Source organism: Equus asinus, chromosome 1, assembly GCF_041296235.1.
Source record: "Equus asinus isolate D_3611 breed Donkey chromosome 1, EquAss-T2T_v2, whole genome shotgun sequence".
Classification (NCBI taxonomy): Eukaryota; Metazoa; Chordata; class Mammalia; order Perissodactyla; family Equidae; genus Equus; species Equus asinus.
This window is the reverse complement of record NC_091790.1, coordinates 127,262,770-127,279,258: the sequence shown is the minus strand read 5'-3', so window position 1 is coordinate 127,279,258 and position 16,489 is coordinate 127,262,770. Positions and strand designations below refer to the sequence as shown.

General features: G+C 32.9%; 1 protein-coding gene across 7 annotated transcripts in view; it reads left to right on the top strand.

Annotated features, from left to right (window-relative positions):
- PCLO (piccolo presynaptic cytomatrix protein) overlaps positions 1–16,489 on the top strand; it is a 377,354-nt gene that overhangs the window by 236,880 nt on the left and 123,985 nt on the right. For all 7 annotated transcript variants that reach the window (XR_011502753.1, XM_070507399.1, XM_014843189.3 and 4 more), the window contains exon 10: positions 15,662–15,787. Coding sequence is in view for 6 of the 7 variants with exons in the window: in XM_070507399.1 (XP_070363500.1) it covers positions 15,662–15,787 (126 nt within the window). In the remaining variant the exon portion in view is untranslated. The remainder of the gene's footprint in view (positions 1–15,661; positions 15,788–16,489) is intronic.

Here is a 16,489-nt window from a genome sequence, read left to right as displayed (position 1 = left end):
ACAAAGATTTTCTATGTTTTATATCAGAAGGTTTATACATTTAGGTCTATGAACTATTTTGTGTTGGTTTTTGTATGATAGTATGAGGCAGTGGTCTAAGTTCATTTTTTTGAACTACAAATGGATATCCAATTGTGAAGCATCTTTTGCTTAAAAAGAATTCCCCCATTAGATTGCCGTGGCATCTTTTGTCAAAAATCAATCTACAATTCAAACTGGCCAGTGGCACAGCCGTAAAGTTCATGCTTTCTGCTTTGGTGGCCTGAGGTTCACTGGTCCAGATCCCGGGGGTGGACCTACGGACCCATTGTCAAGCCATGCTGTGGCAGGTGTCCCATATATGAAGTGGAGGAAGATGGGCACGGATGTTAGCTCAGGGCCAGTCTTCCTCAGCAAAAAGAGGATTGGTGGCAGATGTTGGTACAGGGCTAATCTTCCTCAAAAAAAAAAGGAAAATCAATCTACCATTAATACAAGAATGTATTTATAGATTCTCAGTTTTGTTCTATTTGACTATATGCCTAACTATTATTTTGCTAGTGCTATACTCTTGCTTACTATAGTTTTATATTAAGTTTTGAAATCTGATAGTGTAAGTCCTCCAAGTTTTTATCTTTCAAAATTGTTTTGGTTATTCTAGATCCTTTTAATTTCCATAAAATTTTAGTATGAGCCTGCTGGGATTATGGTAGGGTTTGTATTGAAATTATAGATAAATTTGGAGAGAATTGCTCTCTTAACAACATTGAGTCTTCCAATACGTGAACATGTGGTATCTCTTCATTTGCTTAGATCTCCTTTAATTTCTTTTGGTAAAGTTTTATAGTTTTCAGTATATCAGACTACATTTCTTTTGTTAAATGTCTGCCAAATTATTTTTTCTTCTTGATGCTATTGTGAATGGAGTTGTTTTCTTAATTTCAGTTTTGGACTGTTCATTGCATTTTATAGAAATACAATTGATTTTTGTATCTTGACCTTTTAGCTTATAATCCTCCTAATGCTGTTTTTACTTCTAATCATTTTTTGTGGGATCATTAGGATTTTCCACATGCAAGATCATATCATCTGCAAATTAAGACAGTTTTACTTCTTCTGCTCCAATGAGAATAAGTTTCTTTTAAGTTTTTCCTTGTTTCACTTGCTGAAACTTGCTGTACAATGTTGAACAGAGTAATGAGAGCAAACACCCTTGCTTTGTTTCTAAAGAACGTTGGTGACTAGTTGTGACAACAAGGCAGGGACTCTGCCCTAATGCTGCTATAGAATTCTGTCCTCCCCTTCCCTTCTTTAATAGTCACTGGAAGAGATTTTTTTGGCCTAAAATTTTTAAAAACTGAGCAGAAGTGTTTAAGAATCACTTTAAAAACCAAGAACAGCTAGTCAGACATTCCACTTTCTTCTATTAATCAATGGAGATTTCAAACACAGGCAATATGCAAAAGCATTGAGTGAATTATGTTTTCATATTTGGAGGAGGAGAGGACATTTACATACATGCATACATACATATACGCACAGCAAATGAACTCTCACACTGATTTATATTTGGGTAAATTTTTTAATGGGAATTATCACATTTGTGATAATGGCCTTATTTACATACGTTGATGAATCATTATATTGTCCCAATATGCAACCAGAGAAATTATACAAAACTGTAAGAAAACAGATAAAAATGTCTTAAATATGTTAGGGACCTAAGATATAAAAATAATCATATTATTTGCTTGCACTTTCTAGTTTTCTACTTGCTTCTTAAATAATTTGAAAGTATAACCATTTCCACAAAATACTAATATCATTCTCCTCTTTTTTCCTTACTTATGAGTTTTTAAGATAAAAATCCACACTCTTCAAATAGAACTGATTTAGTATCTGTATTCAGAGTCTAGATAGAACCTTCTAGATGGTATATCTTCTATATATCTTATGTTTCTCAAAGATATAATATTATGATCAGCAGATGAGTAAAAAAACAAAAACAAAAACCTTCATATTCCACCTAAAAAAAATACTGAAAACACATTTTAACCATCTCCTATAACTGTTAAATCTATTTTAAAATTTTTCAAATAATATAGGATTACAGAAAGGAGAGTTACAATAAATAAAGGACTATCTTTGTTTTTCCCACTATAAACAAGTAGATAGTTCATATTTCATATAGATTCAACTTTATACTAGATATGAGGCAAATGTGGGGAAAACCTGTGACAAGAAGTCTGCTTCCAAGAGTTTTGCAAGATGCTTGAAGAAGTGGAGCTAAGCCACATGAAACAATGAATACATGAAACTGTATATTGAAAATTAAAACATGTCACAAACTATGGATACGTGTACAGTTTTTGTACGTCATCTCTTTGTTTGCTCAAAGAATTTTATCAATGGGGTATAGAGAACACTATTTTTGCCAATTTCTCATGTATGTTTTCATTTCTCAGTTTCCTCTTAGTGAGAGATCTCAAAGGCAAACCTCCAATCTAGCCCTCACTTGCCAGTAGCTAAATGACTAAATGTACATGTCAATCTCAACCCTCTTCTTTGTATGTGTGTATAAAATGAGTACGTGTGTGTATGTGTGTGTGTGTGTGAATAGATAGGTAGATCCCCTGTAAAATATGCTAGTAGTGAAAAGTGCAAAGACGAAAATAAAATCCATCATAATTTTATCACATCACATCACAATTTGTATTCTCTTCCTTTTCTTCCCATCTTCTTTATAGCCACGTACATACACACTGAAATTTGAGAGTATATTGTAATGTAGTTTACATACATATTTTTAATATAGTATAAAGTGCCTAATAAATGCATTTTCCTGTTACATCAAAAATTCTTCACAGACATGAGTTTAATGATTAGTTTTTACTATGTGTATAGATATTTAATCATTAACTTCAAACATTCCTCAATTGTTGGATATTTATGCTGTCTTCCCCTTTTCACTGTTATAAATAATGCCACAATGAAAAAAGCCTGCAGTGATATTTATTATTTTCTTAAACTATATTCCCAGAAATAAAATGACTGAGTAAAAAAGAAGGGATATTTTGGATTTTTCTTAGATTTTTTGTCAAATTTCTTACCAGAAGAGTTCTACTGATTTGCAGTCCCAAACTAAGAATGTAGTTTTTCATTTGCTGTTCACTGTTATGTATTTAAAATGATGTGATTTTAAGAAAAAAATATTTTTAACTTATTTTATAAGTCAAAGTTTATATCACATTAAGTATTATTTCTTTGATTAGTCATGAGACTGATATTTTGTCCCGTATTTAATAGCTTAATTGCCTCCTATTCACCTGATTGGTGAAGGGGAGGGAAATTCCCATCCTAAGGGTATGGCAATGGCCAAACACATGACACCTGACACTGGACAGATGAGATCGACAGCAGTTTACTGGTCCCATAGACTCACAGTTTGAGGGAGCGGGACACCACACACCACGCAACGCCACATGGTAGTTGTACTCAGCAAGAGAGTAAACAGCCAGGAGCTGTGGGTGGAAGGCTTTTTAGTATCAAAAGCTGGAGTGCCCCCTAGTTCCTGTAGGAAGAGATGATTGTCTTGGTTGAGTAATTCTGTGGACTGGCAGAAACTTGCTACTCAGAGATAAGCACTTGATAAGGAGAGTTGTTTGGCTAGGGTACCTTATATTCACCAGGGTAGGAAGGGGATCTTATCATTAGGCCATTCAAGGCCCTCCTGATTTCACCAGTTATGAGACAGCACATAATATTGAATGTTCTTTCTGGGTCTTAGACCATAATTAGCACTGTTTATTTCCTTTCAATGACATATCTATTTAATATGCAGGAGAATAAATTATTGTTATTTGGGTTTTTGGGTTTTTTTGTTTTGTTTTGAACTAACAGAGAGTATATAAAAGGGACCAAGGTTAGTGCCAGATCATGGTGGGCTAGATAAAGTTTGAATTTAGTTTGATAGGCAGAATGGGCACCACTGAAATGGAAAATATAGCTTCCTCTGTGAGATCTTTTAAGAAATTTTGTCTTGTTTGCTTCAAAATTAAATTCTGGAAGAAGCTTAACCATAATGAAAAAGGTACACTAATTTTTAAAAAGTTTGGTCACTTTTGGTTGAGACTGCACTGCCATGCTCAAATAAAGAGGAACTGAGGCAAAAATACGGTGAACTACTCCATGCGGTTTAGATAAATTATGGCTAACACCCACGTAACATCTCTCCAACATCATTTATATGAACATTTCATGAGAAAAGTTTTTTGTATGTCAGGCCAAGTGTTAGAATAGAAAGTTAAAACAATTGTGTCATCTCTTCTGCTCCTTATGAAAGAACAAGAAAAAGTGTAACTGTCACCTTGAGGACATGTGTGTTCCATCTGAACTCCTGGAACTTCTGGGAAACTGAATAGACCCTACAAAGTGGGCTTTGACGCTGAAATTTCTCTCTCCCCTTTTTCTTTTTCATTCTTACCTTAACAGTGCAGTTATATATGACACAATTTCTCATTATAAGCCTCTCAAATTATCTTTAGGAAGAAACTGAGTATAAAATTATAGCAATAAAATAAGGCTCAGGATGAATCTCTTGTAAAATCACAATTTCTTCCTGATAAATTTTAGTGAAAGCTCACATTCATTTCCCCAGTAACAAAGGAAGTGTTTACTGTCAGAGCTAGTTCCGCATTAACATCATCACTTCTTCTGACATCCGTCCAGATAAATATTGCTTGCACAGTTGTGTTCCTGCTAAGGAAGTGACATTATGGGCTTTGCTTCTAACTGGAGATAGGTTAGCACATTTTTCTATGTACTTTTAATAAGTAAAATTAAAGGAATTAATAATTGATTCTATGAGGAGAGGGTGAAAACATTCAGGATGTTTAACCTATAAGAAAGGAAGATAAATGGTAATATTAATGTGATATTTAAGGGTAGAAATATAAAATGCATATGAATTGGCCATGGAAAAATGGATAATAAGAAATGAGATTCAATTAAAGGAGTAAGGATTTATATTGATCTTCTAGAATATTTTCTTGACAGTTAGAGCAATGAGCGAAGATATACAGAAAGAACCAGGATGTGGAAATCAAGAAAAAAAAATGGGCTTTAATCTTAGCTTTTTTACATGCTAGACAACCTAGGCAAATTTCTAACCTTCCTTCATCTCATCTTCTTTGTCCTGAAATGGTATGGATAGTACCCAAGCTGAAAAGTTGTAGAGACAATTTAAAAAATAGGGTAAGACACATAGGGGGAACTCTAGAAATGTTCGTTACTTTCTTTTTCCTTCTATCCCTGAAGATGATACTGAAGAGATGGATAAAAATCAAATAGTATATTAAATAGAAAATAATATTGGTACAAGGTACAGAAACCAAATAGACTTCGTCGGTTCAAAGTCATATATTTTGGGAGATTAGACACTTAAACGTTCAATAAATCTGATGTAATAGAAAATTAGATGAAAATAAATAAAAGCAGTTGCTTTTTTGCATAAATACCAATTTCAATGGAATGTTTGAATATTCTTGGCTTGATCACCTAACGACATGTAAAATTTCTTGTCCATTCCAGATAGTAGTAACAATTTTTTTAAAATAGAGTGATGAAAAAATGAAAATAATTGTATTAAATAACTCTTTAATGAAAAATATCCCCTGATGTATATTGGAAGGAAGAAGCTGTTGAACTATGTTAAATCTCTCCTTCACCAATAGTAAGTTGACTTTGATGAGAACAGGTTTAGCCTGTGGTGCAAAAATAATCTGGACACTGGGATTTTATTTATGTCCCTAAAGTCCTTGGCAAATTCAGAACCTTTCTCTCTAAATCAGTTTTTCAAGTCCTCTTCAAAATAGTGGTAATTATAGTAATTATTACATTACCAGGTCTGTATGCACTTTGTTTTTTACAGATTTGATATATAAGTATTAATCCAATTACTTACTCACTTAGATATATATACACAATTCACATTTGTAATAAAAATGCTAAAATACAAAAATCATGGAAACTGTAATATTGAAAAGTAACAATTCCATCTTTGTAGTGTTTGATAAAGATATAAACAAGGCATAAAAATTGATGCAAATGGGAAAATAGAAATTATATTGACAAAACAAGCATAATCTTTCCCAGCTAATCACTTACAACTATAGATTAAATTGTACAGTATGATTCATGGGCTGCCTAAGCCAGAAATGTTTCCTCTCCTCAGTCCTGACAGAGAGATGCTGACGCCCAACACTTTTATATCTGGGTTGTTTCGCCTTTTAATGGTCTGATGGTAGTCTCTCCCATCATTCTCCTCTCTACAACTGATGGGGAAAGGAAGGGCTGGATGTGCTGCTCCCGAACCCATCCTTTCTGATTCCTAACCAGGTACACGGGCACCAACCAGAGAGAAGACGCATTGTTAAGTCACTCATTTGGAGTAAGAGTGTAGGCTCCACTCTAGCATTTTCTAAGAATAGAATACAGTATAAATATCAATATAAATCTATTATTTTTAACATCATTGTCATTGATGCGTTAGCCCCATGGGGAAAAATAGCCGTTTCAATATTCATTCATTCATTATTCATTCAGTTATATATTTAATGCTGCCTAGATGCCATATTCTTGATATACACGTTATACCAGAACCTCAGCATTGCAGAACTAATACACAGTTCTCTTCCTCTCTGATTATGAAGGGCAAAAGCTTATTTTTTCATGGCCTGTTTTCCTTTTCATTCCTACCTTCTGTCACTGCTTAATCACTGTCATAACTACTATAAACACAAATGTTCTACAAATTTTGCTGCCAGGATAATGTCGATATATATTGTGTGCACAGAAAGTTCAGAATACAACTTTCATCTTTGTATTAATTTTCTATTGATGCACAACAAATTACCACAAATTTAATGGCTTAACAACACACATTTAGTACCTCACAGTTTTCATGGGTCGATAATCCAGGCACGGCTTAACTGGGTCCCCTGATCAGGATCTCACAAGGCTGCAGTCTTTGTGTTGGCTGGGCTGTGTTCCTTCTGGAGATTGGGGATCTTCTAAGCTCACATGGTTGTTGACAGAATTTAGCTCCTCTAAGATATGGGAGTAAGTTCCTTGTTTTCTTGCTGGCTGTCAGCCAGGGGCCACTCTCAGTTCCCTGCCATGTGACCCTCTCCCAGGCCCTCTCACACATGGCAGTTTACTTCTTCAAGGGCAGCAGGAGACTCTCATTTTAATCTTCTTAGTTAGAGTCTTAGATAACATAATCATGGTAGTGACTATCATATCACCTTTGTCAGATCCTATTGGTTAGAAACAAGTCACAGGTTCCACCTACACCCAAAAGGAGGGGATGATACAGGAAGTGACTCATTGGGAGTCACAATCATGTATGATTGCAGCAATCCCCTATTGTGTCCAGAAGTACAAAAGGAACACTTAATACTCAATTTTGAACTAAAATAGTATTTCTTCTTACTTATCTTTTATTTAAGTAAAACTGGCATTTATTTTGGATGGCGCATCATAACTTTACACTAATATAAGCTTAAACTATTTTATTTCCAATGACGTTATAGGGTTACATCAGTGTCTCCCAATACAACAATTTTCTTTAATGCAGAGTAGATGAACAGACCTCCAGTCCAGGCCTGCCATCAATGAGATCAATATCTAAATAAGTCATTATTAAGCCCATATTTATAAACTGAGCTATCTTCTAATTTTATAACATCCACCTTCATATCAAAGAATCATTTTGTTTTGGACCCTAAATACTAATAAACAGAATGATTTTTTTTTATTTAGCGATAGGTAACATGTAGCATTTCAGCTATACAACATAATGATTTGATATTTGTATGTATTGAGAAATGATCACCACAGCAAGTCTAGTTAACATCCATCACCATACATGACTATAAAATCTTTTTTCTTAAGATGAAAACTTTTATATCTACTCTGTTAGCAAATTTCAAATACACAATATAATATTATTAATATAGTCACCATGCTGTACATTACATCTCCCATTCCTTACTTATTTCATAGCTGGAAGTTTTTAACCCCTTTCACCCATTCACCTACCACACACCCTGCCACATCTGGCAACCACCCATCTGTTTTCCGTATCCATGAGCTCATTTTTTTGTTTTTTTATTCTTCTGGGTTTTTGCTTTTTTTTTTTTTTTAAGATTCCACATATAAGTGAGATCAGACAGTCTTTCTCTGTCTGACTTATTTCACTCAGCATAAAGCTCTCAAGGTCCATCCATGTTGTTGCAAATGGCAAGATTTTCTTCTATTTTATGGCTGAACAACATTGCATTGTGTATACATAACACATTTTCTTTATCCATTTATCCATTGATGGACACTTGGGTTGCTTCTATATCTTGGCTATCATAAATAATGCTGCAATGGACATGCATATATCTTTTCAAGTTTGTGTTTTCATTTTCCTCAGATAAAAACCCAGAAGTGAAATTGCTGGATCACATGGTAACTATTTTTAATTTTATGTGGACCTCCATATTGTTTTCCATAGTGGCTGCACCAATTTACATTCTGACCAACAGTGCATAAGGGTTTGCTTTTCTCAACATCCTCACCAACACTTGTTAGTTCTTGTCTTTTTGATAATAGCCATGCTAACAGGTGTGAGGTGATATCTTTTTGTGGTTTATATTTGCATTCCCGGGTGATTAGTGGTGTTGAGCACCTTTTCATGTACTTAGTGACAATCTGTATGTCTTCAGAAAAATGTCTGTTCAGATCCTCTGCCCAGTTTTAGTCAGATTGCTTGTTTTTGTGCTATTGAGTTGTATGAGTTCTTTATATCTTTTGGATATTAATCCTTTGTCAGATATATGATTTACAAATATTTTCTCCCATTCTGTAGGTTGCTTTTTCATTTTATTGATTGTTTCTTTTGGTGTACAGAAGCTTTTTAGTTTTATGTAGTCTCACTTGCTTATTTTTGCTTTTCTTGCCTTTGCTTTTGGCATCAAATCAAAAAATCATCACCAAGACCAGTGCCAAGGAGATTACTGCCTATGATTTTCTTCTAGGAGTTTTATGGTTTTGTTCATGGAAATGTGAGATAAAATATTCTCTTTGAATCCTTCATGTATGTAAAGGATACATATTTAAAACTAGGAAAAAGATGTTATAAGCAATTGGCTGGATTAGAAAAATCTAATGGGAATAGCTGAACTTGTAATTTGCATGCTCAGGCTTAGAGTTGCATTAGATTTGGCAAGAATGTGGTGTTACCATTTTGATGTTGCTAGAAACAGTCAAGTATGGATTGCTATGGATTTTATTGAGGAAATTAATACTTTTTTGTGTTTGTAGGGATGTTTTTCTTATACTGAGGAAAAATTTAGAAAGATAAAGGATAAATATTGAAATATTCTTTAGGTCTTCATGTTCAAGTATTAATGAATTAATGTAGCATTTAATTAGTACAAAGGGGAAATAACTATGGATTTTTAACATAATTTGGCTTATTTTCCTAAATATTTACATGGATAATTTATAACATAGAAATTAATACGTGAAAGAGTATAAAAATAAACTTTCACAGCCTTTCCTCAGGAGTATAATTAACGTGTAAATAATAACAATAGATTTAATTGAACTATTCTTCAGGGACTTTTCTATTATCCTTAATGTTTCATTAGCATTAATATTTGTATAGATAATCTTTCTTCTTTTTCAGCCCAACCAATAACATGTATAAGTTGTTCAATATACCTTCATTCTGTAATAACTCTATTATGAATAATAAACTCTGTTGATTTAACTTACTATTCATAAGGTAGTATGTTCACTGATGCAAATTTTGCTTTTCCTTGATGCTTAGATGTAGCATATGATAGTGTCAAAATGCAACAAGTATTTTAAATTTTTCCTTAATGCTCTAATTATAAGATCATAATAATTTCATATATTATTTTAATGATGAAAATAAGAAAATTCTTTGTAATAATTTAAAATACCAGAGCTTTTAATGTAACATGTTAATAAACATATAAAATTAAAGTAGATTTAGGACCCACAACGAAGATTATACAACTATGTACTGGGGGGCTTTGGAGAGAAAAAGGAAAAAAAAAATTAAAGTAGATTTAAACTGAAAATTTAAAAGCAAATGTAAAGATTTTTTCTTAGTATGCTCGTGTTTATTTTATGCACAGCTTATTTTATTTTATTTTTTTCAGCTTTATTGAAGTATAATGGACTTATAAAATTGTAAGATATTTAAAGTATACATTGTGGTGATTTTATGTATGTGTACATTGTGAAAGGATTGCTCCTATCTGGTTAATTAATACATCCATCACCTCATATATTTTATCTTTTTCTTTTCCTTTGGTGAGAACATTTAAGTTCTACTCTCTTAGCAAATTTCAGTTATACAATACAGTATAAGCAACTATAGTCAGCATGTTTTATATTAGATCCTCAGACCTTTTCCATCTTATAGCTGAAAGTTTGTACCCTTTTACCAAGCTCTGCCTATATCCCTGACCCACAGCCCCTGGCAACCACTTTTCTACTCTCTCTTTCTATGAATTTGACTTTTTTTCCCTACATATAAGTGATACAATGCAGTATTTGTCTTTCTCTGGCTTATTTCACTTAGCATAATGCCCTCAAGGTCCATGTACATTGTCTCAAATGGCAGGATTTCCATCTTTCTCATGGCTGAATAATATTCCTTTGTATAGATATATAGATATATATCTATGTATATATCTCACATCTTCTTTATCCATTTGTCCATCAATGGACACTTAGGTTATTTCCATATCTTGGCTTTTGTGAGTAATGCTGCTGTGAACATGGGAATGCAGATATCTGTTTGATATCCTGTTTTCATTTCCTTTGGATATACACCCAGAAGTGGGATTGCTGGATCATTTAGTAGTTCTGTTTTGACTTTTTTGAAGAAACTCCCTACTGTTTTCCATAGTGGCTGCACCAATTTACAGTCCCACTAACAGTGGGCAAGTATTCCCTTTTCTACACATCCTTGCCAACACTTATCTCTTGTCTTTTTGATAATAGCCATTCTAACAGATGTGTCATGATATTTCGTTGTGGTTTTGATTTACCTTTCCCTAATGATTAGCGATTTGGAGCACCTTCTCATGCACCTGTTGGCCATTTATATGTCTTCTTTGGAAAAATGTCTGTTCAGTTCCTCTGCCTTTTTTATTTCATTTTTTGGTTTTTTTTGCTGTTGTGTTATATGAGTTCTATATATATGAGTATATATTTTGATATTAACCCCTTGTCAGATATATGATTTGCAAATATTTTCTCCAATTCTTTTTCCTTTTGATAGTATCCCATAAGTCCCTTAAGGTATCATCACTCTTTTGTTCATTTTTCTTTTTGTTCCTCTGCAGGATGAATTCTATTGCTCTATCTTCGAGTTCACTAATCCTTTCTTTGGCTTCTCTAGTCTGCTACTGAACTCCTCTGTGAATTTTTCAGTTCAGTTATTGTAGTCTTCAACTTTGTGATTTCTGTTTGTTACTTTCTTATATTTTCTATCTATTTGTTGAAATTTTCACTTTATTCATGCATCATTCTCCTGACCTCAGTAATCATCTTTATGATCATTATTTTGAACTTTTTATCAGGTAAATACCTTTTAAATACAGACCCTCCATTTCATTAAGGTCTGTTTTGGAGGTTCAATCTTGTTCTTTTGTTTGGAACATATTTCTCTTTCTTTCATTTTCCTTGACTCTCTGTGTTGGTTTCCGCACCTTAGATAAAACAGCCACCTCTCCCAGTCTTGATGGAGTGGTGTCATGGAGGAGATGAACATTATTCAGCTGGGCCTAAGCTCTTGGTTGTCGCTCAAACCTTTATGATTGTCCAAGCTGCCTTCTTTGTTCTTCGTGGCTCCTAAGTTGAGGGTATGCCAAGACCTGTTTTGATGTGATAGTTTCTTGTTCACCCAATGTGTAGGTGTTGCTCAGCTAGTTTCTGGATTTCATTCAGAGGGAACTGCTCCATGTGTATCTGTAGATTTGGTATGTCCATGAGAGGAGGTGAGTTTGGGAGACTTCTATGTTGCCCTATTGTATAGGAACTTTAAAAGTGACTACATAAAATATATTTGTCATATAATTATAGGATACATAGAGACTTGAAAAGAGTGATACATTTAAGTCATAATCCTGAGGTTATTAATGAAATACTTTTTCTTTATGATGTTGTTACTTTTATCATTGAACTTCATTTTTTATAAATATTCCCTATATACATTAAAGAATTTCTGAGATATAGATTTCCCTGTAAGACTTCCTTAACCACATCTATGCTTTATATGTTGTGAAATTACTATAACTTTTGATTATCTCTTTTACTAAAGCTCCTATGTTCTCTATAGTAGTTATCTGCCTCTCTACTCTACCGTACTGTGAACTCAAGAGCAAGACCAAAGTATTTCCCTGGCATCTAACTGACGAAGCAGTTCCCCAACGTTTCTAGATGGAATAGAAGCAGAGAGGCAAAAGAAATTTCTGTCAATAAAAGTTTTTGAAAAGTTGAAAAACAGTGATAATATAAATATCTCTTATCAAGGACCATTTAGATCTAAGCATTTCAGTTAAAAGTTAATGTTGCTTTTTGAGTTTGCCAAATCTTTTACTGACATTCCACTTTTTAGATTTGAGCTGTGGTGTTTTAATTTTATGGAAGCATTTTCATTCATTTTATCTGGATTTAATACATAAAATATCAGAGTGCAGCTTAGAAATATTAAATCAAAATGTCCAGATTTAAACTCTTGAAACTGTATAAATTAAATTTACATTCATGACATCCAAAATAGGATACAAGTAACTACTGTAAAATAAACAAAAAATGTTATATTCCTGAGTATTTTTACTTTTTACCATGCTATTCTTCACAATTTTTAAATATTTCTATGCTAATTTATTGTATACATGAAAAACAATAGCAGCAACCACAGCAACATCAACAAGAGGAACAGTAATTTTTGAAAATTCACTATGTATCTGAAGTGGCTTCTGTATGTATAAAATCTCATTTCTCATAGTATTGTCATGACTGTCTATTATTCCCATTTTACTGAAGACAGTGAGGCTTATAAAGTATATTTAGAAAATTTTTTGAGTACTTGAATTTACTAGAGTGAGACTATATTTTACAACATTAAACAATTATTGTGTCATGCTACTTTATTAAGATGGAATAATTGTAGTTCCTATCACTGAGCCTTTACTACAGGCTTTTAGAATGTGCTTAGTCACTAAAAATCAAATGACATTAAAGGATCCAACTACTTAACCCTCAAGACATTGTCATTTGCAGAATGAAACTATAAATTTTAAAAAGTAGTCTCTTATGCTAATTAATAGATTTTGAAGTTCTACAACTATTCTTTTAGCTCTACCTTTACAAAGTATAACAATTCTAAATCTATTTGTAGATTCTAAGCATTTGGCTACACCATATATTATATGGTAATTTCAGTACTACATTTTCATAGGCTACCTTTATTTTCTAATGTTTAAGCTTAAAAAGAAACAAGTAAAACTAATGCCCTGAGCACTCTACTATAACCTACTATACTCTGCTCTGCTATATTCTAGAAAAATTGTGATAAATTTTGATATAAGGCATGATCTTGAGTATATGCCTTTACACTACGGAAACCTCATAAATCATCTTTTGGAATCTCAGACTGACCATGTCTTAAAATTGTTATGGATATACCAACCACATTAGAAATTCAATATCTGTATGGATTTTTATGAAATCTTTAATAAGTGATGGATTGTACAGCTTGTGAGTGATTCAGTCATGAAAAATGAAACCAAGTCTGTAAGAATCTATTTTTATTTTTTATGGGTAAATTCCATGGAATAAGCCTTAATTATGGCCAGCTGTTTTAAAATCCTTGTTTAATAATTTCTGAAGTGTCCTTAGTATGCTCAAAATAACAGGCTAAACTATTGAATGAAGAGTGGCTAATAGCTTTTTTTAATCTGCTACCCTTTATTCGTCTCTATCTAATGACTTACTGTAGAATCAGTCCTAGTGAATCCATAAAGGCTAATGGCTAAGAACTCTACTGTTTCTACCCAGACTTAGTTGAGATTAGGTCACTTACTAGATGGTGTTCTGCATTCGTCCAGTTATATTCAATATGTATCATAAATTAGTATCTACTAAAAACATTGACACTGGATCAAGAAACTTGTGACAGAAAAGCTCCACGAGTGGGGCCAGACAGCTGGTATCTTATTTAACTCTGATTCCTTCACAACAGCAGGGAACTTAGAAACATACAGTTAATTTGTTTCGTTTTTGTTTTTGCTTTGAGGCTAAATCTTCAGAACAATTACCCTGGTTAAAAAAAAAAAAAAAACAGAGATGGGGGCAGGTAGTAGGGAAGGAGAGAGAGAAAAGAGAGAAAAACAAGGAAGGATGGAAGGGAGGGAGGGAAGGTGAAAGAAAAAAAGGGAGAAAATTGATATATGAAGAATTCATATGATATTTGGAAATATCATATCACCTGGAATAAAAATAAACAATGTCCTACCAAAATATATCCCTACTGGATAAATGAGAGAAGAGTTCCATGATTCAGTGTTACTGCTTGTTGAATGTTTGAACTATGTTGATGCTGACTACAGGGATTGTTTTTGAAGAGTAAAGTGGGAAGAAAAGAGAATTTGGAAGACAACTGGCTTTTAAAATTTGGAGATTTTGAAAGTGTTGAAAATGGTACTTCAATCACTGAGTTGAAAGAATTTCAATTTAAAGAGATAATTAAAAGTGTTTTCATTAAAGGAGAAGAATTCTGCTTTCTTTTAATACTTTCATTTTAAAATATCCTTAACATTTGTAACAAAAACATTTCTGGTGCTGTATATACTTGCTAGTTTTTAGCTGATAAGAAACCATAAACTTAAAATATCAACAATTCATTTCTATCAAAATTAGATTTCTCATAATAATTATTCCCCATCTTTTTTCTATGTGGCTACTTACAGAAAGAAAATATGTTCTTCAGAATAAGGAATAGTTTGCTAAGTTGTTTATCAGTCAAAAATAATTTTATTGTGCCTTGTAGTAAGTGCCATGTTAATGCACGATCAATATTAATTGATGAACTAAAGTTAAAAAGTGAATAATAATTTATAAGATACAGTCATGTTTTCACTTTTTCAGTTGATTTATTTGTATGTTTGGATTGAGTCATCTCAATTGACTGCCTTTAAATGAAGGATACAATAAGAAATGTTCCTTAATTTCATAAGTGAATTCTATGCTCTGGAGTCTCTTATGCTAGGATCATCTTCATGCAAAATTTTTACAAAATATCTGGTCAAAAATGGGCAAAGATATTTCTATCATATCTTGGTGATTGAAAAGATTACTTGTTAATGTCAAGTGATTCATTTAGATCCCACCAAGGTCTCAGAAAGTCCTATTTCATATATCAACTATTATTGAAATCCGAACAATGTCCTTTTGTTATTGGTGCCAGCTCCAATATTCATGTTCTAGTAAGCTTCTGCATACTAGAGCCCACTTTTTGTGCCCTTTATAGTTTGTGACAACTGTTGGCCTTTTAAATTATTACTAATAACTTACTAATTTTTCAATACAGGTAATGGATTAGGAATTAGAATTGTGGGTGGTAAAGAAATTCCTGGACATAGTGGAGAAATTGGAGCCTATATTGCCAAGATTCTTCCTGGGGGAAGTGCAGAACATACAGGGAAACTTATGGAAGGTAAGATTAAGGATTTCAAAGTAAATTAAAATGAATGTATTCATATTAAATACATTTTTATATCATATTCAAATTTTCTCTTCCTTTGCTGTCTAGGTAAATATTTCTCATTATGGTTAATTATGACATTTTGATAGGGTAATATAAAAGAAAATATGTCCACAACTATATTCATTTTATTTTCAATTGCATTGTCCTTTTGGCAGTTGGTTTGCTATGGAAATAACTTGTTTAAGAAACACTAATTAGTCAAGATTTTTACTGACTAGGGCACTATTATTAAAAAACACTTTGGGTATCAGGATTAATGTTTCAGAAATACTGAGGAAAATTATGTTGAAATCAGAGCCCTAAAAAGATCAGATGATTCAGTACAATCTAATGTCAGGTCAACAAACTACAGGTGACCCACGGGCCAGATTTACCTGCTGCCTCTTTCTATAAACAATGTTTTATGAGGACACAGCCAGGATCATTAACTGACATATTGAACATGGGTGTTTTCCCACTACAATCGCAGAAACTGCCTTCATGACAGAGACTAAATGGTCTACAAAACTAAAATATGTACTTTCTGGCCATTTTCAGCAAAAAGTACCAACTCCTAGATATAGTCTACTTTTAGATACTATCCATCTCATTACATCATAAGCATTTTAAAATAATGAACTTTACAGATGTGTTTAATGGGCCATACAATAT